This window comes from Apteryx rowi, unplaced genomic scaffold (genome assembly GCF_003343035.1).
Source record: "Apteryx rowi isolate R43461 unplaced genomic scaffold, aptRow1 scaffold_40, whole genome shotgun sequence".
Taxonomy (NCBI): domain Eukaryota; kingdom Metazoa; phylum Chordata; class Aves; order Apterygiformes; family Apterygidae; genus Apteryx; species Apteryx rowi.
Window position 1 is genome coordinate 1,561,421 of NW_020450530.1, and position 23,480 is coordinate 1,584,900.

The 23,480-nt window shown below is 45.5% G+C and overlaps 2 protein-coding genes and 1 long non-coding RNA gene across 7 annotated transcripts in view; 2 read left to right on the top strand and 1 right to left on the bottom strand.

Annotated features, from left to right (window-relative positions):
- SPPL3 (signal peptide peptidase like 3) overlaps window positions 1–12,883 on the top strand; it is a 59,781-nt gene extending 46,898 nt beyond the window's left edge. For 3 of the 4 annotated variants that reach the window (XM_026075056.1, XM_026075058.1, XM_026075059.1), the window contains 7 exons: window positions 201–279; window positions 1,011–1,123; window positions 6,363–6,469; window positions 7,440–7,603; window positions 9,564–9,763; window positions 10,816–10,925; window positions 11,643–12,883. In XM_026075056.1, the coding sequence (XP_025930841.1) occupies window positions 201–279; window positions 1,011–1,123; window positions 6,363–6,469; window positions 7,440–7,603; window positions 9,564–9,763; window positions 10,816–10,925; window positions 11,643–11,714 (845 nt within the window). In that variant the 3' untranslated portion in view covers window positions 11,715–12,883. The remainder of the gene's footprint in view (window positions 1–200; window positions 280–1,010; window positions 1,124–6,362; window positions 6,470–7,439; window positions 7,604–9,563; window positions 9,764–10,815; window positions 10,926–11,642) is intronic. The other variant, XM_026075060.1, reaches the window with a different exon arrangement.
- Window positions 12,884–14,508: 1,625 nt separating this feature from the next.
- On the top strand, window positions 14,509–16,695 carry LOC112970558. The gene is made up of 2 exons (XR_003255065.1): window positions 14,509–15,116; window positions 16,335–16,695. It is a non-coding gene; the product is annotated as an uncharacterized LOC112970558 (long non-coding RNA).
- ACADS (acyl-CoA dehydrogenase short chain) lies at window positions 16,263–23,386 on the bottom strand. 2 transcript variants are annotated; one of them, XR_003255064.1, is made up of 9 exons: window positions 21,642–23,386; window positions 21,311–21,422; window positions 20,756–20,907; window positions 20,300–20,470; window positions 19,368–19,505; window positions 19,015–19,110; window positions 18,598–18,654; window positions 17,637–17,975; window positions 16,263–16,406 (listed from the first exon to the last, which is right to left on the bottom strand). XR_003255064.1 is itself a non-coding variant. In XM_026075061.1 (8 exons), the coding sequence occupies exons 1-8, from the start codon at window positions 21,852–21,854 to the stop codon at window positions 17,823–17,825; spliced, it is 1,092 nt and encodes a 363-aa protein (XP_025930846.1). In that variant the 5' UTR covers window positions 21,855–23,386; the 3' UTR covers window positions 16,263–17,822. The 2 variants fall into 2 exon arrangements, 1 of the variants encoding a protein (XP_025930846.1); XM_026075061.1 differs by having other exon boundaries at window positions 16,263–17,975.
- Window positions 23,387–23,480: the final 94 nt, after the last annotated feature.

The following is a 23,480-nucleotide window of genomic DNA, read 5'->3' on the forward strand; positions in this document are numbered from 1 at the left end:
TTGATGGAAGTTGGAAAGCGTTCTAGCCATAGAAGTTTTGCAGAAAACCTTGGAGTCTTTAACTGCTCTTGTTTTAATAATACTGCAGCATATGCTAATAGGACACTGTTGCAAGAGCTTTTTCAAATTAGAGGAGCTTGTTTGTGTACTGTAGAAATTGGGTCTGAATGTACTAATATTACCTTTTCATCTTCTTCTAGTCCTTGCAACAATAGCTTTTGCTTTCCTTCTGCTCCCGATGTGCCAGTACTTAACACGGCCTTGTTCGCCTCAAAACAAGTAAGGACTTGAGAAATCTTTTGCTCCTCTTCTTGGATGTATTTATTTCTTTTAATGGAAATTCTTTAACAGCGTCTTTGGTTACGAGCATTAACCTCGGGGCTTAAGTGCTGATGTTTGTGCATATTTTTTGTGCCAACACTATGTTCCCCCTTTGAAACTAGGAAGCACAATTTCTGCAAGTCACGCATGCTTGCCAGCGTGGGAAATATGATACCACTGCAGGGGACTAGATTTCATAACAGTGGCTTTTAAGAAGTTTGGCTTATTTTGGCTGAAATTTCAGAGTTTGGGATTTGGTATTGGACTTTAATGTTTATTACTATTGGCCTATGAATGCTATTAATGGCTCTCTGAGACTCTGGTTGCACTAGTGAAAATGACATGTTTTGAAATTAAATTTTTTGCCTTTTCAACTGGAGTTCATGTTGCAAAAAGCACCATCCTTATTGGTACTAGGAAATACCATTCACAGTAACAATTTCAAGAGAAGGGCCAAGGTTTACATGGCTTCTTCCCTCTCTGTAGTTCAGGCTTTACACGTGTTATTTGAATGTGAGAAAAGGTTTTATTTTGTTGCTGTTCTGATACCTATTTGTGGCAAGGGAACTTCCCTTTCAGTTGTCGTTGGCATCTTTCGCTGGCAGCCGAGCCTTGTTCCAAGAGCGTCCATTTTCTGTTCTTTAAATGGAAACAAAGTCTCCTAGCTAATGTTTGTATGTTGTTCCTAGGATTTCCTTTGGCTGCTGTGGGCGTTTCACCGCTGCCGAGTTGCTCTCATTTTCTCTTTCTGTGATGCTTGTCCTTATCTGGGTCCTAACTGGCCACTGGCTCCTTATGGATGGTGAGTATGTGACTTGAGGGACTTGACTACTGGTTTGTGCCTGTTGTGACGCATCCCGTCACTTGGTGGTGGCTGGGGAAATTTGCTCGTATTGCTGCCTTGCCAAGTTGTGATGTTGGTGTAATAGACTCCCTGAAAACAACCTCTGTCAAACGCATGCCAGGGTAATGCCTGAGCCACCTGTTTTTCTGGTTTGTAAGAGCTACTGAGAAAGTGCCAGGACGCTCGTGGAAGACATTCTGCACCGGTATGGTTTAGAGTGAATTGCCAGTTTTAGTTAAAAATGTGTGGAGGCAGCAGTTGCTTATGAAGCATAACTTGATCTTAATAATCTGGTTAACTCTTGCCATGCATCTTGTGCTATTTTTTGGTTTAGATAATCAAATAATGTGTTGTGAGACAGTTCATAGTAGCTAGTTGTCTTTGATCTGTTTGGTGCTTGCCAGTTAGGATGGTGAGATGGGTGAAGCTGGAAGGCATCCAGTTGGCTTGAAGCTGGGATTTTTTCATGCTGGTTGAGTTGAATTCACAGCTTACTGTTCCCAAAAGGAGCTTTACTCCTCCCTTTCTGCCTTCCAAATCTCTTGTGCCAGTTCTGGCACTCATTTAATCACATGGTAAACTGATTCAGCTCACTAGAATGGCAGAGTACTCTCTCTTTTGCCAAGCTATTTTTCTGCTCTTTCAGTGAGATGAATTGGATTATTGTGCAGTCCAGTATGTGCTAAATTTTGCCCTAGGTAAGTGGCAGCATGGTGTGATCTGAGAGGATGGAGTGGGATATGATAGCAGAGGGAGAAGGGGGTGGTAGCCAGGAGCAGAACCTCCACTTCTCAGCAGTGTCAAGCAGCTAAATTGGCTCAAGACATTTCGTGAAATGGCACCCTGAAGTGGTCGATTGCTTGAGAAAAATAGCTGGAACATTACCTATCCTTGAAATTGCTTGTCGCAATAAAAAATATACATGCTATCAGCTTTCCAATTCCTCCTAGATGAGACTGTAGCAACAACTCCTTAGCATTAAGAGCTGTTGTGACATCTTGGTTGTTCCTTTTGTATTACAGGCATTATGTTTTATTCATGCTTTTCTCTGCCTTTAAAAGTACCACCTTTTGTATGTTAGGGGATACTTTTTAAAATATTCAGATATTAAATGGGAAAAATGCAGATGATGTTTGTTTTGTTTTAAGCAGAGTAGTTCACCATGAAATCAAGAGTGCTTTTTGATCTGCGGTAGCTGTGTAGCTAAATGGAGCACCAAGTATGGATTTTGACAAAATTGGAAAAAGACTTGTCTACGTAGAGAAACAGAAGCATTTACTTCAAAATAATTTTGTGAGCACTTCAGTCTGAAACAGTGGGCTTTGAGATAATTAATGTGCAGAGTACTAAACTATTGGTGCAGAGTGGTTTCTGGTTTTTATTTCCCTTGGTGGTGGTTTATGAGTTGCTGAATAGCATTGATATCTTCTAGCTTTGGAATATTTTAAGTACTTTAGGTTAAGGGAGCTTATGCTGTATAGGTAAGTGTCCTTTAGAATGCTTAAATGCGATTAAATTTGTCAGCGACATTGAACAAGAAGCAGCGTTTATTGGCCTTGTCAGGGAAGCAGACTCTGCAGGTCTGCCCCTCGTACCGTATTGCAGTGAACAGCATCACATCCTCTCTGTGTTTGCCCTTTGCTTCTCTGTAACTGAATACTTGAGATGTACACCCAGCTGATCTTCTTTGGAGGGGAATGAGGCGGCCAGGAGCTCTCGGTAATGTGGACAAGTGGATCATGAGCTGGTGGCAAGCAGGTTCTGCCCCTTGCTCTGGGCTCCTGCTTTAGCTCCTTGCCTCTGCCCCGGCTTCATCTCTTGTTTCTCCGTCAAGCAGAAAATGGCAACGCTGTTGTGAACGTGCTTTGCATCGCTTGGGCCGGCTCCTGGAGCAAGAAGAGGGGCAGGCATTTGTTCTTAGAAGTACACCGCAGTACCGGTGTGCATGGTTTGCTGCTGCGTGGTTGATTCTTTGTGAGGGAGTATGTCTACTTCAGAGCTAAGCAGAAAGGAGGGAGAATGCTTTGTGGCGTTTTCCAGGACCTACAAAATCTAAGTATGGCAATTCCTGCCGGTATAGCCTTAATTGCAAATACTAGTATCTTCCCTCTACTCCCCAGCAGCTGTTGAACTGTTTCTGAAGTCTAGGGCCATTTTACATGACCGAGTGAGATGATGCTGTCTCCAGGGGGGTGTCCTGGCCTGTGATGATGTGCGTTGGTAGGTCTTGCAACACTCACTGCTCAGAGTGGATTGTTCGATGACAAAATCATCACGGATGGTCGTTGTAACCTGGTAGAAACCAGATTAAAACCTCTCCTAAACAGTGGAAATAGCTGGAGATGTGAAATGGGAATGCCATACGTGCAGTACCTATGCGTAGTTACAGAGTACACGGAAGAGTGATGGATACCCAGGATCTACCGCAGATCCCAGATGCTTCAGGACCTAGGCAGAGAGGCTCCGTTCTTATGCCCTCCCTCATAAATGTGCTTTGGAAGTGTTACAAGAACCTGATTTGATGAGAACTTCAGGACCTGTTTCTTCCAATGATCGACTGGCAGCTTGCGGGGGAAGCTGATGCCTCGCCAGCAAACACCGTGTTTCTGAACCAGGAACCGCGCCACCAGCATCTCGGCAGTTTGATCTGTTCTGGATGCAGCAACGCAGGACAGCTGAAAAATACKCCGTATCTGGAGAGACTCATCACAGACGCAAGAATATTCTTAATTCTCAGACTATCCTTCTTCCCTAAGGGTTGTGCTTGCAGGGACTCTGAAGCTGATTCACTCAGTTAATTGAAAACCCGTTTGGTTCATTCTTTCCTGTTCAGCTCCATGGAGCAGTTGCCCAGCACTTCTGACTTACAGAGCTGCAGTTCGTGTGGCTTTTATTTATTTATTTATGATTTGGCATATATTTCTATGGACGTCTGCCTTATATAGTTCATCAGCAGCATCCACGAGCTCGCTTATAGGTGATTTTTTCTTGTATGATTTCTGCATTTTGCTGGAAAAGGAAGCTGCCTTGCACGGTTCAGTGCGCCGTGCTGGCTGCTGGACGGCGCTTTGGCCCGTGTTCCTACTGCTTGCTCCTGGGCGTTCTTGCTTCCCTTCTCTTTCTTCAATTTACCAATATGATTTAAAACAGACACAAAACTGCATAATGTATTAGCATGTGCGTTCTGATGGAAAGAACTTTTTTCTATCCCTTTTTATACCCGGTATTTGCTTAATATGGTAAGCCTTGCGTGCCTGCCTGTGTTCATGGCAGTGACGCAGAAATTCAGTCTGTGAACAATACATAAAACTTCATGCTGGTTAAAATATTTCCACTTCTAGTTAATTATAACCTGGAAATCCTTTCCTAAATATAAGCTTGCTTGAGCTATTATTAACATTGGCTTTAGACAAATCTCTTTGGTTTAAGACAGACTGTTCCCCTTGTATTTGCTCTTCTGCCAGGGGAAGTCTGCCGCTGAAGCCTGGGTTGAATTACTGGACGCAGCTCTTCTCGCCGCTTTGCTATGTCCGATTCTTTAGACCTCAGTAATTCGCTTATGTTTTATAACTAGTTACAATTGCACAGCATGACTCAGGGTTCGTTTTTACCTGAGTAATCCCATTGCTTTACTGAAATGGGCAGCCGTGCCACTCGGGGTTACGTCGAGCTCGTCGGTCCCCGCGGGACGAGGAGCGTTAGGCGGAGGCCGGCGCGGAGGCGATCCTGCGCATTGCTGGCAGCCGCGCTGGCAAGTGATCGGTGGCGCTTTAGCCCTTGAATCCGTACCGAAACATTTCCTTCGTGTTTTGATGGAAGAATGTCATATCTTTCAGATAAAGTGCAACTGCAAGATACTTGCACAACTCTGGAAGGGCAGTGTGAGAATTACAGCGTTAACGTGTAAAATGTGGCCTAACCGAGTTCTCGTGCTGGTGGGCATAGTCCTTTTGAATAAATTTTCCTTGTGGTTTCAACTGGGCAAAACAGGATTCTAACTTCTTCCCGATTCTTTGTCACATTAGACACATGCATTTGGTTTGCAGATGTCTGCATGCTTAAGTGAAATCGGGGCCCAAGAGAGCTCTGTTATTCCTTGTAAATATATTGATATCATAGATGAAAGCTGATTTTTATATCTCTTTAAGGATTTACTTGTAGGCAGGTGAAGCATATTCAATTGTCTGTTGAGAGCACTAGGCATTTTAAAACTAGGCTCAAGAAAACAGGAAATTGCAAAAATGTGAAGACTGGGATTTTTTTTATTATTATTATTATTAAGTGTAGCATCTTAGTTTTCTACCCTGACAAAATATTTAGGAAACTGAGTTGCAACTGCAAATAAGTGAGGGGACAAACCCTATCTCCAAATGCATTTAAGGTGTAAYTTTGCATTGCACGTGCCTAATCTACTCTTGGTTTAGATCTAACAGTTCTGAGCTTGCAACATCAGATGTTGATCTGACTGAAAACTAAACCTTGGGAGAAGGGGGAGAAAAAGATGTGCCCATAACGTTTTTTTTTTTTTCTTCTTTTTTTCCCCTTTGCTTGGGAGGCTTTCGCAGAGGTTTCTGCTATTAGGAAATCCTTATCTATTGAAACTGTAATATTTCATAGTGTTCAGGCAGTCTTACACAATCTTGCTCAAAGAGAAGATTGGGTTTGTGTGTTATATTATATCATGTTGTAACATGTTGTATAACCATGCTAATATCTGAATTATTAAGAGTAAAGGATTTTATTTATTTACTTTACACATTTACTACAAAACCTCCTAGTAGTGTAAAAGTTGAGTTTTCTGTACTGGGGCACAAAGGTTCAAAGTTGGGGGTGGGCGGTGTTGGGATTTTTTGTTTGTTTTTTTTAATTGGATAGTCTGTTTTATAGGGGAGATTCTCTCTATTTCTTTGTGGTGAATAGTGGAAGTTGGGTGGACTGGATGGTTGTGCCCGAAGAGGTATTTCTGTTTCTGTGGGGGCATGTTTACAGTTGGCTGCTGAATATCTTTTTGGCTTTCTGTAACTCTGATAAGAAGAATTTCACTATCTGGAGACCTTAGAAAGCCACCTAGTGCATGCAGCGCTACATAGGTGCAAATGGAGGCTTGTTTTGGGGGGCTCTTTTGGGGGTTTTGCTGTTTTTTGGAAACGGGGGTTGCTATTTTTAAAGGAACTAATGATGTACTTGCATTTTGCAGCTCTGGCTATGGGCCTGTGTGTTGCAATGATAGCCTTCGTTCGGCTGCCGAGCCTGAAGGTTTCCTGCTTGCTACTCTCTGGTTTACTAATTTATGATGTCTTTTGGGTAAGTGTTTTTGCTAAAACTGTTTTTACCCGTCAGATTTATAATTGGCCTTTGGCCTTTTTAACAGGAAATAGAGTAGTGTGGAGCTGATGAATTCTGGCAAAGCCAGAAGCTCAGCCTAGTTGCTCCACTTTGAGAAGTTAGAGGTGTGAAGCAGGGGGCAGAATGATTTCCTCAGTAAGTAGTTGACAAAAGCAGAAATATGATTAGAATATTTCAATTTTGGCATATTATAAGGAAAAGTTAAAGCTCAGATTCTGAAAGCGTGGCTGCGGATGAGAATGAGCATGCCCGAGTAAACGTGGAGCCCCATTCCCAGGTACGCGGTACCACACGCCCGGAGCTGATCAGCAGCCAAGCGCTCAAAATAGGAACGYGGAGTGACTTACAGCTAGTAAGGCTGGCGTAAAATCTTTTCAACGCTCTTACAAGTAACCTGACAGAATGTATTTGGTAATACTGAAAAGGATTTTGTTTCGCCTTTACCTAACGTTCAGCAGTGATTCAGGGTAGCACTGGCTCACAGCTCTGGCAGAGAATCAGTTTCCCAGTGTGATGAGCTTTATGAGAGTAAGAGCCTGTCTGAAATAAATGTTGTAGAATTTCATTTATGAGGGAGCATCTTCTCTGCTTTCTAATTTCCTCATATTTTCAGCATCTATCCTGTTACCTGCCTTTGCTGGTACTTGTAGTCCTTATTGTACCTTTGCCAGAGGATCAGTATCTTGATATCAGGAAGCATATTCCAGTTATTCTTGGGGACTATTAGTGTAAAAACCTTTATCTGAATTTTTGAAATACATTTTGTTTTTTGTCCTCTTATATACATGTAYGTAAATGGAAATTTCAGACAATTTCCTTTCTTTCCTTGAAGAGGCAAAGCCAAAGAAATACATAAAAAGAAAAAATGCAGGTTTGAGTTGCTATATATTTGCAGTTTGTGTTTCCTAATGATTTCCTTGCTCCGTAGGTCTTTTTTTCTGCCTACATCTTTAACAGCAACGTTATGGTGAAAGTGGCCACACAACCAGCTGATAACCCCCTGGATGTTTTATCCCGGAAGCTTCACCTGGGACCAAATGTGGGTAGAGATGTTCCCCGTCTGTCGCTGCCTGGTAAACTTGTATTTCCAAGGTAAAACCAGCAGCTCTTCTTACCGTATTGTATAGCAGAAGTTTTCCTTCCCTGCGCTTTCTGGTAGCACTAATTAATTCTAGTGGAAAATATCAACTTAGTTCCCTGTTTAATCGCTCCCTCTTCAGTCATCATTCTTCTGTAGGAATTAAGATCTTTGGACTAGACCAGTAGTGGGGTATCGTGTTTCTAGTGCCAGTACCAGATGTCTCAGAGGAAAAGGCGAGAAAAGGACATTATGGGCAACCAGGAAAGACAGGAAAGACTTTTACTACCCCCTGTTGCAATAGATTCTCTCAAGCTCTGTTTCAATTTTCCAGAATATTACCAGTTTTAAGTTGATTATTTTTTGCCATTCAACCTTTTGTGATTTATGGTTTGGTTCGGTAACTTCCATATTAAGACCAACCACTTTTTGCATAGGCTTARAACTGAGATTGGTGCTGCAGGTTCCTGATACCACTTCTCCCATGGTGTTGAAACTGAGTAATACAAACCAAAGCATAAGTGATAGAACAGCTACAGCTACTTGCTAAGTAAACTGAGTAATGCGGGAAGATTGTGAGCACTGTCTCCTCCTGTGCCCAAAATTTACTGCTCCTGGAGGAGGAGCAAGAGATGAGAAAGAGGATGAGAAATCACATTTTTGTATCTTTTCATTGTAAGTCATTTTAAAAGTACCAGTGTGTCACCACAGAGAGCCAAGAGAGGGTTGTTTTCAGTGTATCCCTTCTACAAAAGAGCTGGGTACAGAAAGAGGGATTGTATTGCCTCGTCCTTTCTGTCGTTTCTTGTCACACCTGATGAAGAGGGGTCGTGATAATTAATGAGTAGTAAGTACTGGGCACGTTTGCAATTTGCTGCCTCATAGCATGCAAAAATGTTACTAGTTAGGTTAAAAGATGGCCTGTTCAGAACTGGGTATGCTTTTCTACACACCTGAGGTCWGCAGTTTAATCACTGCTCGTGTAGGATTTGTGACCTAAAACTTAAAAGCAAAAAGAAATGAGATTTAGTATAACATTTGAATAATCTTGATTACCATATAATAACAAGTAATCGGGAAGGGAGTTAGTAACCGATCTAAGCAATGAAGACTAAATACCGGGTAAGGGCTATGTTGGAGGGAGACTATTCCACATCTATTTACTGCAGAGGTTTCTTGATGTTTCTGATTTTGAACTGGGTATGAGTGGGCCTGATCCAGAAGTACAGATCAAGTGCTTCAGAAGTTATGTAAGAGATTAAATTGGCTTTATTTACTTTGCTTTTCTTTCTTTAGATGTTGGGATGTTGAAAATACAGAGATTAGGATTGATTGTCTGCAATAATAAAAACAAAATTGTTCATTTTGTGACCTTTGTGATAACTTGGCTTCATTTTCATGAAAAAGATCTTGGGTTTAAGATAATGGATGATTTTAGTTCTTGATCTATTTAGCAATTGGCTTTTTTCAAGGAAGCTGATGAAAGTATTGTTTTCTAGATGTTTTGTCTAAATGAAGCCAAAGATCTGAATGGTCCATGAATCGATTTACTGTCTTGTATTAGAGGTGATCTTTGTGCATTGGAACGAGGGTGCAGTCTTTATCAATATTAATCAAATAGTTTGATAAAATTGTCAGCTGGTACCTGTCATCAATGTTTAGAAGAGAAATGATTGAAATATTGAGTTGATGGACCTGTTTTGAGTGCCTTTGAGCAAAAGAAGCTTGAACACTACTGGTTGAAATACCCTGGTCTGGAGCAATGTGTCATTACTGCCAAAATGGGTATATTTAAAACTAAGTTGAGTTAGTGATGAGCTCACTGAGGACAACGTTTAGTAACTGGCATCTAGCCTCTACATGCAAGTTTGCCAGTAGAAGCATGTGCAAAATGAAGCTGAAAAGAAAAGGGAGGAGTCCAGAGCTTGTCATCTTGTGCCTTGGGCATAAACCCAATTTTCAACCGCTCTCCAGTTCCACAGGCAGCCACTTCTCCATGCTGGGGATTGGAGATATTGTGATGCCAGGCCTTCTGCTCTGCTTTGTCCTGCGTTACGATAACTACAAAAAACAAGCCAACAGTGATTCCTGTGGTGCCCCAGGACCAGGGAACATCTCTGGGCGAATGCAGAAGGTCTCCTACTTTCACTGCACACTCATTGGATATTTTGTAGGTGAGTAGCTAGTTTAAGGAGAGCTGCTCGGTGAGCAGAAGTGGGGTCACTGTAGTAGGCTTGAAAGATGATGAAACCAGTAGTAAGAGGTTTTGAGAGAATGCTTGGTTATGTTCCTTTTTTAATTCCCCRCTGCCTTTTGGTTTTTATTGGCATGGTCTAGGGAGAAAACCCTTTCTATGGATTTCTTTTTAAGATGTTTTTATTATTATTATTTAGAGGATGAAAGATTTTCATTGTATTTTTGCTAACAATTTTTCCAGTTTCCTTTACTAACACAGCAGGTGTTTTAGTTCAGACCTGGGTTATAGGAAAAATGTGGGACTTCCTAGAAGGATGATGCTGTAAAGAATATGTCTAGATAATTCCTGTGTATTTATATTCTAACATTAAAGCTTACGTGACATTTTTAGTACATACAGAAAATTGTAAACAGGCACAACTGTCGTGCTCTTTATAATCTGATGATGCAGGCATCCTTCTCCTCACTTACATAACATAGATTTTTCCCTACGGTCGGGATATGTGTGTGCATATCCTGAACAACTCCAGTTCTTCTGAGGATGAAGAGGAAAGACCATTTTGTACCAGTCTTCCCCCCACGACAGTCTTTGCCCCTCTATTCCCTTTGGGCAGGTGTCCAAGAAGAGCTGATGTTTACAGTGCCTCCTCCCAGCCGCTCATGTTCCAGGCTCTGGACCTGGACTGGCGACCTCGGGAGACATCGGCACTGGAGTAGAATGTAAAACAGCTCAGTGCGGTGCCTTCAGCTTCGTCCCCTACCCCTCTTGTTGCGATTTGCTTAAGTTATTAGCTTAATCTTTGAGTTTCGGATCTGGAGCAAGTGCCTCAGGACAGCCTAATATTAAGATAGAACAATTTTACACTTTTTTGTTTCAAATTTATTCAGGGAAGTGAAGCACAGATGAGTAACTTTTCCATAGCCCATCTCTTAAATGGTGGGCAAGGGAACCACTTTTGGATAAAAGAATGAGAACATTCAAATGCTACTTAAAGATATTTATGTTTTGTGGGTTTTTTTTCTTTTATAGGTCTATTAACGGCAACAGTAGCTTCTCGTATTCACCGGGCAGCCCAGCCTGCCCTCCTCTATTTGGTACCATTTACTTTATTGCCGCTCCTCACTATGGCCTATTTAAAGGTAAGAGAGGATTGTCTGTTCCCAGCAGGAGACTTTGCTGGGGGGCAGCTGGGAGCGAGTTCTGTGATCTCGCTCTTGGCACCGGTTTTCACGAGGAGATTGAGGAGATCGTGCGTTCTTCCTCCCCTGCGGCAGCAGTCGCTGAGCACTGAGCTGCCACTGCTGTARGGGTGAGTCTTCGCTTTGGAGGACTCAGTAACTGAGAGAGGAGTTCCTGACTAGTGATTATAAATTAACCAAATTCTGAAGTATTAAATGCTGTTTTAATTAAGTGAATTTGTCCTTGCCCAGCTGGCCATGAAAGAACGCATGCACCAAGGTAGAAGAGCTAGAGGAGAGGCGGATCCTCCTTTACCTCTTTCCAGTGACACATTGTGAACTGGAATTTTAAAATGTAACTTTCTCAGGTTCAAGGCTGCTGTTGAAACACACATCTAGCACTCTGCAGAGTGGAGAGTGAGAAAGGGCAGAGTTTTTCACACGAGCAGATATTTCCTTCTGATCAGAAATACATTTTAGGTAGATCTGCTCCCAAAATAAGATGTTTTGACCTAGCATGGAAAGGATTTATTTTACGGTCTTCAATACGACTTCAAAAGAGTTGAAGAATAGATTTGCTTTAAGACATGCTTGTTCATATATGTATTTTTTAAACTGATTTTTAAATGGACTTGAAAGTTTCCGAGTGAACGTTCTTTCTGCCCTTTTGCTGTCTAGGGTGACCTACGCCGCATGTGGTCTGAGCCTTTCCACTCCAAGTCCAGCAGCTCCCGTTTCCTGGAAGTATGATGGAGCGGATAGAAAGTGACCTGAACTTCTGCCTTGGTCCTTTTCACTTTAACTTGTGGCTTTGTCGTCTCCTAAAGCTGGACTGGCTGGTACTTGGGAAGGTACCAATTACGGGACTTGTAGGAATGGACTTGGTGTTAACAGGAGAAAAAGGAAACAAACAAACAAAAAAAGAAAAGGCGAAGATCCTGGAGCTCCGTTTGACTCCTTTTCTCCCCGCAGATGTGGAATTGGGGACCCTTTGTGCAACTGCAGCCACTTTCCTCTTTTCCTCACTCTAACGGACTAGTACCAGACTATTACCTGCGCGAGAGAGGAGGAGACAGACTTGAAACTGAAAACGGCTTGAAGTCGTTCAAAAACTTGTGAACACTAAAAGAAAAAAGTTAAGCAAACTGAAGCTTCTTCAGAGAACCCCTCATGTACAGTGGGACCAGTTTCCTGTTGGACTTCGGTTTTGAAAAGAACTGAGACAGAATCTCTTCTGTCACAATATTGTTTTTTTTTTTTTTTTKATTTATTAAATATTTCCTGTGGTGTGAGGTTACTTATTAAATCCACAGACATTGAGTGACTTCTTGCAGTATACATATAAAAATTTGTTGTAACAAATTACATTTCCACCCAAATGTCATGTTGCAGTGAAAAAGGGCACGATTTTTATACATATATATATACACACATATAGATATATATATGAATAAATAAAAAGGAAAACCTGCTAAGATCATGCTATGTAGCAGACAGGGGCTTGCTGTAATTTTTAGCATGTAGAGCAGTTTACTATGGCTTTCTTGTATATGAATCTACAATGAGCTGCTGTTTTTTGTTTTTTGTTTTCCGCCCGTCCTAAAACTGAACCTGCAGTTTCAAAACCAGTGTAGTATTTGTACCGATTGTACTCATGGACTTTAGGGCATATTTGATTTTGATCAATGTAGCAAACTAGGGAAGAAAAAAGTTTAAATCTAACCCTGTTTATCGGGGGGAGGGATAGGGAGGGTGTCCTGTTTTGGTTCTTTTTTTTCTTCTTCTTTCCCCCAAACAGCTCCCTTGCAGGTTTTTAGTAGTTTCTTCTTGACCCAATGCATGTATTATAGCAGCAAGTGTCTTTGTGCTTCTGATCATAGTAATGTATCACTTGTAAATACATTTTTTTCTATTTTCTATTTTTTTGTATTTTTTGCATTTTGTTTCATTAGTGTGCTGTATTTTTTCCATGCCCCTGCCCCTTAAAAAAAAAAAAAAAAAAAGGAAAAAAGAAAAAGAAAATTGTCCTTTACTGTTGTGACTGGTCGGAGTTTGTGTGTTGACTGCTTTGTTGTACCTGAGAGTCTGTTAAAACGTGGATTTTTTTTTAAACAAGCAGTTCCAGTTATGTTATTTTATTGACTGAAAGGCTACTTCTGAGATAACTAGAGCTTCGTTTCCATGCCGCTATTAAAAGATTTTGCCAAATTGGTTTTGGGGGACTCTCCTGAAAGCCTGTAGCTCTTGTTAGTTTGGTAGATGCTGGTAACTGTTAGTCGGCTGGAAGGGAAACGGGGCGATTTAAGGCCGCAAGGTGACTTTGCTCGAGCTCCCAGGCGCAGCAACGCTCGGGGGGCCGGGCTGCGCCCCGCGCAGGTGAGGAGGCTTCTGCGAGGTCCCGCAGCCCGCTGCCTCCGTCGTTGCAGGGCGGCGGGTTCGGTGTGGCGGAGAATCGTGTTGGGCGACGGCGAGCCCTGCCGGCGCCGGCGCCGGTGCCGCTTGGCGCCCTCCTGCCTTCTGCCGGGGGGGCTGCCGCTGCCCCGCGCGCAGGGTCCGGGGGCTTCGGGCTGGAGCGAGCAGCACCCGCGCACAGGTAAAACATGGAGAGGCCCGTTCAGAAGCTGCCCCGAAACCTAGCAGGGGGGCTCTAAGATTTCGGATGTGGCTGTGTACGTGGCGGGGGAAGGTTGTGGGTGTTGCTTTTTTGTTTTTTGATTATTTTTTAATGATTATTTTCCAGGTCATATCTTCTGCTTAGTTTAAAGTCTTTCCTCTAGCACGTGCCTGTAATTGCTCATCCTCAGGTGACTGTCACATTTAATGAAGTAAATCTTTTTTAATTAAAACTCTTCTTTTACTGTTTGTCGCAGTTATAGGTCAGATACCGTACGCAAGGGTACAGGAACGCATGCCGGGTGGAGGCCGCAGGGCGGTGCGTCCGCTGGGAGACACAGCTAGGAAACCCTAATGCCGCTCCGTGGAGCGGCGAGTAGGGGGGAGGCGCCGAAATCGGTTTCTTTCTATACAAATAATGAGTGTAGTCTGAAATTAATTTTTAGCTAAACAGTAAGAAGTTGCATTTCTTCGAAGCCGTAACACACTGCGCATGTTTTCTAACCTTTGTTCCGCTTGTTGTTGTTCCTGCAGGTATTTTGCTTCGTGACTTCAGCGCGTCGTTCAAGGTTGATACTGCTCGCGTCTGCCTCGACCCCRACAGCACCCGAACGTGGGTTCACYGCCGGGAGAGCTGAGGAAGTCCTGYGCGCCTGGTGGGGGGGCTCAAGGGCTTTGCCTTGCCCTTGGCTGTTGGGAACTCGGTGAAGAGACTGTGCGCTTCATATATGACATACAGAAATAGATGGCATCTAAGTGTGTGTGCTGGGGGGGGATCATTGCCTCCCCCCCCCCCCAGTTGTGACTGTTTCCTAAAGAAGGAGCCCAGTTGCACCTTTGCAGGCCCTCCTGGAGCAGGACACAGCAGGCAGAGCTGCTGCCACCATTTGCCCATCCTTGTGCCCTGGAAACCATCCTTAAATTAGTGAGTTTTTCACCTGCAGCTGAAAACTTCAAGGCTTCTGCCACTTCGTTCCCAGCAATCAGCCTCGTACCTCTGTTCGCTTACAGCATTGTCAGACAAAAAAAATCCCGGCACCCTTGGGAAGTGCAGTTGAGCCTTTCTCTTGCCCTGCTGCTCTGAGATTTTTGTATGATGGGATTTCCCCTTCCCCCTGCCCCCCCCCCCTTGGGACGTTGCTCARTTCATAAATGGACAAAACCTCACCCTAAAATAGAGCCTTTCCTTAAAGGAAAGCCTGGCCCTGCCTCCCCTGAGCCCGGGTGGTGCTCCGGCCGGAGGTGGCTCTCCGTAAGAGCGCTCTAGCTAATGCTGCAGAACGTGTTTGTGGTTTGCTTGTTGAGCAGTTCTCTTCTGTAACAACCCTGAGGAGCAGACACACATGCACATACTTGAAAGCTGAAATGGTCTAAGACAGCAGCAGGCAGGAATCGGATCTTCGTGTCGTGCTCTGAGAAACGGCAGCTCTTTGCTCTAAAGCGGGGGAGGCTTGGTGCATAACCAGGCTGCGGCAGGGCTGAGAACAGAGCAGAGGGGTGCGCTACTGACCCCCCCCCGGACCTGTGGCAGCAAGGAAGGTATTTGGAAAACTGCTGTTTGAAAGACCTTGCATGCTTAAAGCATGTTTGTTCTGTTTTTTTTTTTTGTTATTGTTTTTTTAAGGTAATGACAAAAGGGACACCTAATCAAGTATCTTAAGATGGGCCTAGGCTCACACACYTTTATGTAATTATGGGTAATCATGGTGTACCTAGACTGTGTCACCCCCCCCCCCCAAAACCACCCTTTTTGTAACTTGAGAATGTGAAATTTAATTTGATACATAATTTGGCAGAGATGCAGCACTCAGCAAACTTAGCATCAAGTATGCAACTGTTTGTTAGCCTCATCAGTAAAAAAAAAAACAGCCAAGCTGGCTGCGGTGTTTGATGTTAGCGCTGGCAGGAAGCGTCGTGACAAACAGGGCTGGGGGGGGGGGGGGGGGGGGGTGTTACCCTGGCGTTCCCAAACCGAGCCTGGGGCCACAGGCACAGCAGCAGGGCTCCCGCAACAACAGCCACTTGCTGCTGCCCCTGTGCTCTGTGCAAAAGGCTCACGCAGGCTTTAGCACAGCTAGCGCAGCCGGTCAATCCGGTGTGTTCCACCGCGCTGCGGGGCTGGGGGCTAGTTCCCCTCTTAGGGCAGCTGCTGCGAGCTTTCGGGTGCCAGTTCAAGCTGCGCTGGAGAAGAACAGCTGCCATTGCTTGCTGTTCATGGATGCAGGAGGTGGGATGTGGAAGAGGAGCAGGTCCAAAGCAAGGCGGGTACTGTAAAGCCGAGCCAGGAGCAACAGCTCCATGCAGAGCGGGGAAAGAGGGCCCCAGATGTGGCCTAAGCTTCAGCCCACGTCCTCTGGTTCACTGGGGATTTGGCTGGACCKTAGCACACAAGGTCAGTGAAGACTTGCACTTAACAGGAACGCTGCATTCACAGAAGCATGCACTTTCCTGTAGTGACTAGGTCTGTTCCAGCTGAGTGGCTGCAAGGAGAAAAACAGCCTTCTGCTTTAAAAAAAAAAGGGGGGGGGGGGGGGGGGGGATCACTTCCTCCTACATAGCTGTACAAACGCGCTTTCAAAAATCATGGTAGTAGTGATACATGCTGAATTCAAGCTAGATGAGTGTAGTTCACGCCTAGATGCCTTCAGGCATTTACAACAAATACACAACCATTACAATGTGGGGTTTTTTTTTTTCCCTTCCCGGTAGAAATATGCATTTTGAATTCACTGTCTGGCTGTTTCTGTTGATCCTTAGGTTTGTGAGAGCAGCAAGGAGAAACTCAAGCCGTCACGACTTTGCCCCAATGCGCAGTTGCCCTCTAGCGACCTGCGAAGGGATTAGTTATGTTACTTGGAAATCTGTGCTAGCAGCTGACCACCAACGCATTGTAATAACTGGTACGTTTAGGCCACGGTGTTTATGCTCCTGTCTCTGGGGGACTGGAAGACAATATTCTAAGTAAAATCTCATTTAAATTAAAAAAGAAGATGAGGACTTCTGGTCCTTTAGATGCAGGTTTTATTTGTCTTATCATCTGTCGTCTTTTATGTAATATAGATAATCTCACTGGTTTTGCTCCACGCAAATATAAATAAACAACACCGCAGGAAAATAACTATTCACCTCTCSTGTGTTCATTGTTTGGACAGGACGTTGGGCTGTAGTCTCAATCTGTTCCATCTTTTTCTGAGTTTAGAGCCTTCCTTTTTGTTGTTTATATTCCCAAAGTTTACTTCTTGCCAAAAATAACTGATTGAGGATGTGTGTTACTGTTAAAGCTTCCTGGTAAGGTTTTCTGTATCATCTGCTCATTTCCTAGTTGTTGTCCCAAACAAGCAGCGATTAAAGGCTGTTACTGCCACTTCATGCACTGTCTTTCCTGTTAGATAGTTGTTGGTTTCACATCAGCTGCTTTGAGGACAGTTCTCGGCCTACATATGTGAGGGGTTTTTTTCCCCTGCCCTTTATTTTTACCTCTATCTCTGCCCTTGTAGCTTTTCTTTGTCCTGAGCTTTGACAGCTCAATCCACGCTGCTGGTCTGCGGTGGCTGAAATAATAGGATTTTTTTTTGTGTGATCTTTGTTTTTACATCTATGTAGGTGGCAACTGCAGCCTGTATGAGCGCCTTTTGTGTGGAGGTAGTGCCCCGTGTCCTAGCTCCTGCTGAAACCGAGGGCACCGTGCACTGCCTCACCTTGCATAGTAAGCAAAGAGTGTCTCGGTGCCATCCATATCCAATAAAGAAAGAGCAGCATCCCACAACCGAAACTCATTAAATTCTGATCAGAAGAGGTAGTGTAACGCAGCCAGGGACAGCACACATGATTTGTGTCTCTCAGTACCGCTGCTTTGACTTTGGCACTGGTTATGGCGTACCACTTAGGGACAAATCCATGCAAAACAAGAAACATCTGGGCCATGCGCAAGGAGAGCAGCTGACTTCACAGAACAGCAAAGTCACCGTGCCTCCACCAGCCCCAAAACAGCTCTCCCCTTAGGAAAAGGCCTGCACCCCCCCCCAACCAGAGGGTACCTCCTCCCTCCCCTTTACAAACCTAGATAGGGACTTCCATGCACCATACTCTGTCCAGAGAAGAATGAGCACATTTTAACAAGAGGGTCAGTAGTGAGGGGTGAGGAAAGCTTCCATCGTTACCCTCTTCCAAGAGGGCCAAGACTGGATCGCTGGTGTGCGTTGTTACGAGGCACTTTGGGGCAGTGTCCTGCTCTAGTCGGTGTCCTCAGCTACGATACGCCTTCAGCAGTTGACCTGCTATCACCAGTCTTTGGATCTCGCTGGTCCCTTCATAGATCTCAGTGATACGAGCGTCGCGGTAATGCCGTTCTGCTGGCATCTCCGTCACGTAGCCCATCCCGCCCAAGATCTGGATGGCCTGAAAATTAGAAAGAAAGTGGCTTGAAGGAATTTACTTTCCACAAAACACATCCAGCGTAAAAGGTGCTAATCCCACTGCATGAGGATGCCTAGCCCATTTGCAAGCAGGGGGAGGAATAAACCAGATTTGCGCTGGGTGACAGCAGCACTGATAGCCCAGACAGGGAAGGAACAAATGCAGCGGTATTTGTTAATTAGCCACCTTCACCCTGGATGCTTTAAGGGCAGGAGAAAATAAATGCAGATATCAGCGGGCCTGTTCTTTCCACCCACCGTGTGCCAATCCTGCTGCTAGTCCTGTCCACRCTCCCGCCCATGTCACTGCGCCTACGCAAGACCCTGAAAGGCCACTTTCCTTGGACACCACCACGACCAAGAGGGCTGTGAAAGGTAACATGGCTGCAGCACACCAGCTTATGCACCCTCTCCCCCCGACTCCAGAGGGATGGCCGTGGTAACCAGCTCCACCTATAGGTAGATAGAGATCTATATAAAATTAGCTAGCTTTAATATTCTAGTAAAGATCAACACCCCACCACCTGGCTTGTTGTGTGACACGGGGAAGGAGCCAAACGGCTTTTCAGCTTGATGCCTATCCGAGAGACTAATTGTGTAGTTACCTGATGAGAAATGGCTGTGGCAGCTTCTGATGCAGCCAGCTTGGCCATTGCAGCTTCCTTTGGAGAAGAAAAACAACATCGCTGAGGATGCAGGTAGCACAAAAACAAATACCTCACTTGCAAGAGAAGCTTGAACACTTGGTGGCCTCAGCTGCAGCATGAGACAGGCCTGGCCAGTGGCTCTGGCTCTCGGAGGCCACCCCTCTCCCCGCAGATAAATACAGGGCCCTGCAGGCTGGCAGGGCAGACAGACAGACAGCATGGTTTAAAAATCTGCCAGAGGGCTAAACACAGCCAGCCCTGGCTGGCCAGAGCTAAACTCCGTAAAACTCAGTAATACTGTACAGAGCAGGGTTTTCCTGCACCGAGCCTGCGTGCGGAGCCGTCACTGCTCCCCCAACGCGAGGCTGGACGTACCTTTGTGAAGGGCTTCCCCTTGTCTTTCAGCACAGCCGCTCTCCAGGTCAGCAAGCGCGCACCCTCCAATGCCACAGCCATATCTGCTAGCTTAAACTGCAAAGAAAGACAAACGGCTGCGGCTGCCTCCATGAGAACATACACCAGGAGTCTCCCAAATCTGAGGCCAATTTTGCTAGAAAAGGTGCTACACCAACTCAACCATCACTTTTTAACTGCGTTTGAAAGCATAAGCTATTACTTTGCTTACGACAGTCAGTGCAAAGTGCATTACATCCCTGAAGCCAAACCAAAGCGCCCACCCGAACTTCCCCCCAGCACTAGCATCATTTGGAGTTGAGCCCAGCCCCTACCTGAACCGCCTGTAGCTTTGTGATAGGCGCCCCAAAGGCCATTCTCTTTTCAGCATAATCCACAGCGCAATCCAAAGCTGCCTGGGCTATTCCAAGAGCCTGCGAGGCGATACCAATCCTTCCGCCGTCCAGGGTTTGCTGAGAAAGACACAGAATGTATGTTTAAGCCATACTTGATCAAATTCCTGACAGACTGAGAAAAGAATTTGTCAGTCTTGGACTGAGAGTCTTAAAAATGGCTGGTGACTGAAGGGTTCCCTTATTTTTGGACATAATATGATGGGTTCTGTTCTCCAGGGAACTCAGCCTTTTTCAAAAAGTCAGGCCAATAGATAGTGTTTTGCCCTTATGGAGAAAGGGATGAACACTTCCAATTGGGAGCGCTTCACAGCAGGGAACCTGCTGTTCTGCAGCTGCCTGACTCCTCCTCAGAAGTCACACGTGTGCCGTAACTCAGATTTCATCCACCTTTGGATGTGCATTCAGGTCAGTGTTCCTCTGCCAAAGTATTTAGGGAAAAATGCAGCATTTTCCTTTTTTCTGTGAGTCCCAAATGGGGGGGGGGGGGAGTTGAGGGTAGGGAGAGGAGAAAAATTTAAAAAAGGAAATACTGTAAAGAACCAGCCCCCAGCTAACTTACTGCCTCAGCTGCATCGACATTCCTTCACCTGAGAACTGCCACACAGACTCGGTGAGGAAAGCGCTGCCAATGGTTTATGATGAATCAATGATTTATCAAGCTCTATCAGTGATTTCTCCCGCTCAACAAAGGTCAGCTGCCTAGCGTTACACAGAACAGCTTACGTTAGCGGTTCTCATCCTAGCGATCATAAGCCCGAAAATGGTTTTGCAAGCCGAGAAGGCCTTAAGGCAGCGAGTTTGGGAACGGCCGTTTCACCCAAGCCCAGCTGCACCCCCCATCCGTCTCTCACCATGGCGATTTTGAAGCCCATGCCCGGTTGCCCCAGCAGGTTGGCCTTGGGTATCCGACAGTCCTCGAATATCAGGTTGGCAGTGGAAGACGCTCGGATTCCCAGCTTGTCCTCCTTCTTCCCCAGTGAAAGGCCAGCAGTTGGCATAGGAACCAGGAATGCACTGATGCCCTGCAACAAGACCCAAACTCTTAGGAGCGGTGCCAACTTCCCACTTGCGTAGGGGTCAGCAGGCTTCCTTCAAACATTCTTCACCGGAGCCACATGTTCAGGTAACCAGGAAAAGGGAGGGGGGAGCTGAGCGACTGAACAAAGCCTCCGCACGTTAGCCCCCTCTCTTCAAAGCCTGCACAGCGCTAACTATGCCGCGCAGTCCCCAGAGCCTTTTCAGAGGGCTTCGCCCTTCGCACCTCCTTCCCTCCCGGCCCTTTTTCACAACCGACCCACTGAACGCACCTTGTGTTTCAGGGATTTATCGGTAGTGGCAAACACCACGGTGGCAGACGCGTCCCAGGCGTTGGTGATCCAGGCTTTGGTGCCGTTCAGAACCCACTCGTCTCCGTCCAGGCGGGCCACGGTGGAAGCAGCTCCCGCGTCGCTGCCGTTTCCTGAGCAAGGCACCAGGCAAACAAAACTCAGGCAACTGGGAACAGCCCAGCGCGCCAAAGCCACCCCGGCCCCCACTGCCAGCTCACAGCACCGCCTGTCACAGCAGCGGTGCCAGCACTGCCCTCTCGGGGAGGAGCCGAACACGAAGGGGGAAGGCTGGCAGCTCTAAGACATCGCTATCTCCAGAGCTCTGCTCACACAGAGAGGATGAAAATTTTCAGCATGGAACATAGGGGTGGCAGTTTATGCCTTGGGCACTGAAACTTCATTTAAATGAAATAGCTATAAATCACCTTTCTGCAGACTGTTACTGTTTGACAGACCTAAAGTCCAGTCTAAATTTGGTTAAGGAAAGACAGTACCCTACTTACTTTGCCACAGGAATGATAACAGTCACATCACCTGGTTCRCTAAGGGCAAAACACCCGATTTTATCGCCACTGGTGAAGGGAGCAATCCACTTCTGCTTCTGCTCCTCGGAACCAAACTTGAGTATTGGCCCTAAGTACAGAGACTTTAAGAATTGAGAGTTGTGTTAGCGCAGCCGGCGGCTACAAGCAGTCCAGTAACTCCCCAATGTCCAGTGCCCTCCAGCACACCAGAACGCACCACAAGCTCAGCAACAACAGAGCCCATTTCTCAATTCACCCCTCTCCAACAGTACAATAAACTCCCCAGCTGCCAGGCTCGGTTCCACTCCTGTCCCTCACACGCAGTCTCGGGGGACACTTACGTTATTGACGCTCATAATGACGCCCGTGGACGCGCAGCCCCTGCTGATCTCCTCTACGGCAATGGAATAGGCCAGGTAGTCGAGGCCTGCTCCTTTGTACTGCTCCGGCACGTCCATGGCCAGCAGCCCGAGGCTGCCCATCTTCTTCACCTGCACGCGGGCAAACGGAGAGGTAAGATTGTCGGCATCACCGGTAGCCCCACAAATACACATGCACACACAGGCGGAGACAGGCTGCAGGAAGGCTACGCACACAGTAAAAGATGTGCATGACTAGTGGTCAAATGGGAATCTGACCGTACAAACTGGTGAGCACCCACAAGTCCCGATGACTTTAACAAAAGCTGCGCATGGGCAGTGCTGATTAGGACTAGGCTCTTGCTTATTTAAAGAGCTCTCTTCACTGCCTGGAAGGAAGGGAGCCTTTTGAGTCTGAAATAGGGAGTTATAACGTCACCTGGATTCTCTCAGCCTCCCACCAAAGTTTTTCCCTCACATTACTCTGTCAGTTGGAAGCTCTCAGTGGGAAGTTAGCTGATAAAAATCATTGCTACTTTACCTTCCAGTCTGCTGTGCTTCAGCCTAGGACTGCACAAGAAAAGAGTTTTACAGAATGAATGACCCACAGAACAGTTTGCACGAAGCTGGTTTTTAATTCCCATTACAGCCAGGTCTTGCTTGTCAGAGAATTTAATTACTGGTCTCATTCCACATCATTCTACCTGTGTTCCTCAGCTGGACAGCTGGCTGCTTAGCCTTAAGCTCTTCAGAGCACAGACTGCCTTTGCATCGCTTGTTAGTAATCTAAAAATGAATTTGGTAATGTACAAGAGAAAAAAACAAGTTTTTCTCTGTCTTTATATTTAAGACGTGTTAAGTCAAATTTAGCCCAAACTTTTGGTGTTGCAGAAATAAGCTTTTTACCAGCTTCTGCCTGCTTTAAACAAGTATTTTGCTTCATGTATGGGCCCCCAAAACGCTAGTCCTTTTCATCAAATCCAGAGGATGAACAAAAGATAGTAACTAGTTCTATGTACATTGCTTTATCTTAAAAAAAAAGTTTCTATTTTGAATTTTCCTCTGTACTTTCAAGCGAAAATCCTCAAAATCAAATGCAAAGTTATCAGGTAAGAACAGTGAAACAGGAGGGAACTTTTTTCTTCCTTAGAAAGAGCACGAATTTCCTGTCTATCCTTCCTTGCTCCTTAATGGAGAAGGGGCAACACGACAAAACTCACATGCCTCTGACTGCTCTACTTGGAGTCTTTTGGCTAATGTAATGGTATATACTTTTCTGGGGCTTAATATTTCATAGCAATCAAATAAGATGAATCAGTCTGTTCAACACAGCAAAGAATGGCTGTACTGCTTTCCACAAAAGCGAAGTCCCCGGTCGGACTGGAACCCCCATTTCTGCGCAGCCCCAGCGGGCAGGAAGACCAACATGCCTCTCCTGCCTCCTGAGCACTTCTCTTCTTTCCGTGATCTGAAACGCACTCAGTTCACCTATGCTTCCTTACTGTAAACCATTTTATTGTTATATGCAGGCTGTTAAAGCGTTTTATTGATTCTATAAGCCAGCTGCATCACGCAAACCATAAAGCATTACAGCCCAGAGGAAAGTTACTAGGAGAAGCGAAAATTCAGTGGCACCGAAGCCAGAAACGGAGACACGCGAGCAAAGCAGAAGAGCTTAAAACGCCCTGCGGGCTTCAAACCTCCACACTGAAAAAGACCCCCCGGCAGCGGGTCTGAACTCCAGGTTCCCGCGAGGCCAGAGCGCGAGGCGCCTCCCCGCCCCTCCCCACGCCAAGAAGCATCTCCGCGGCCCGGGGGGGG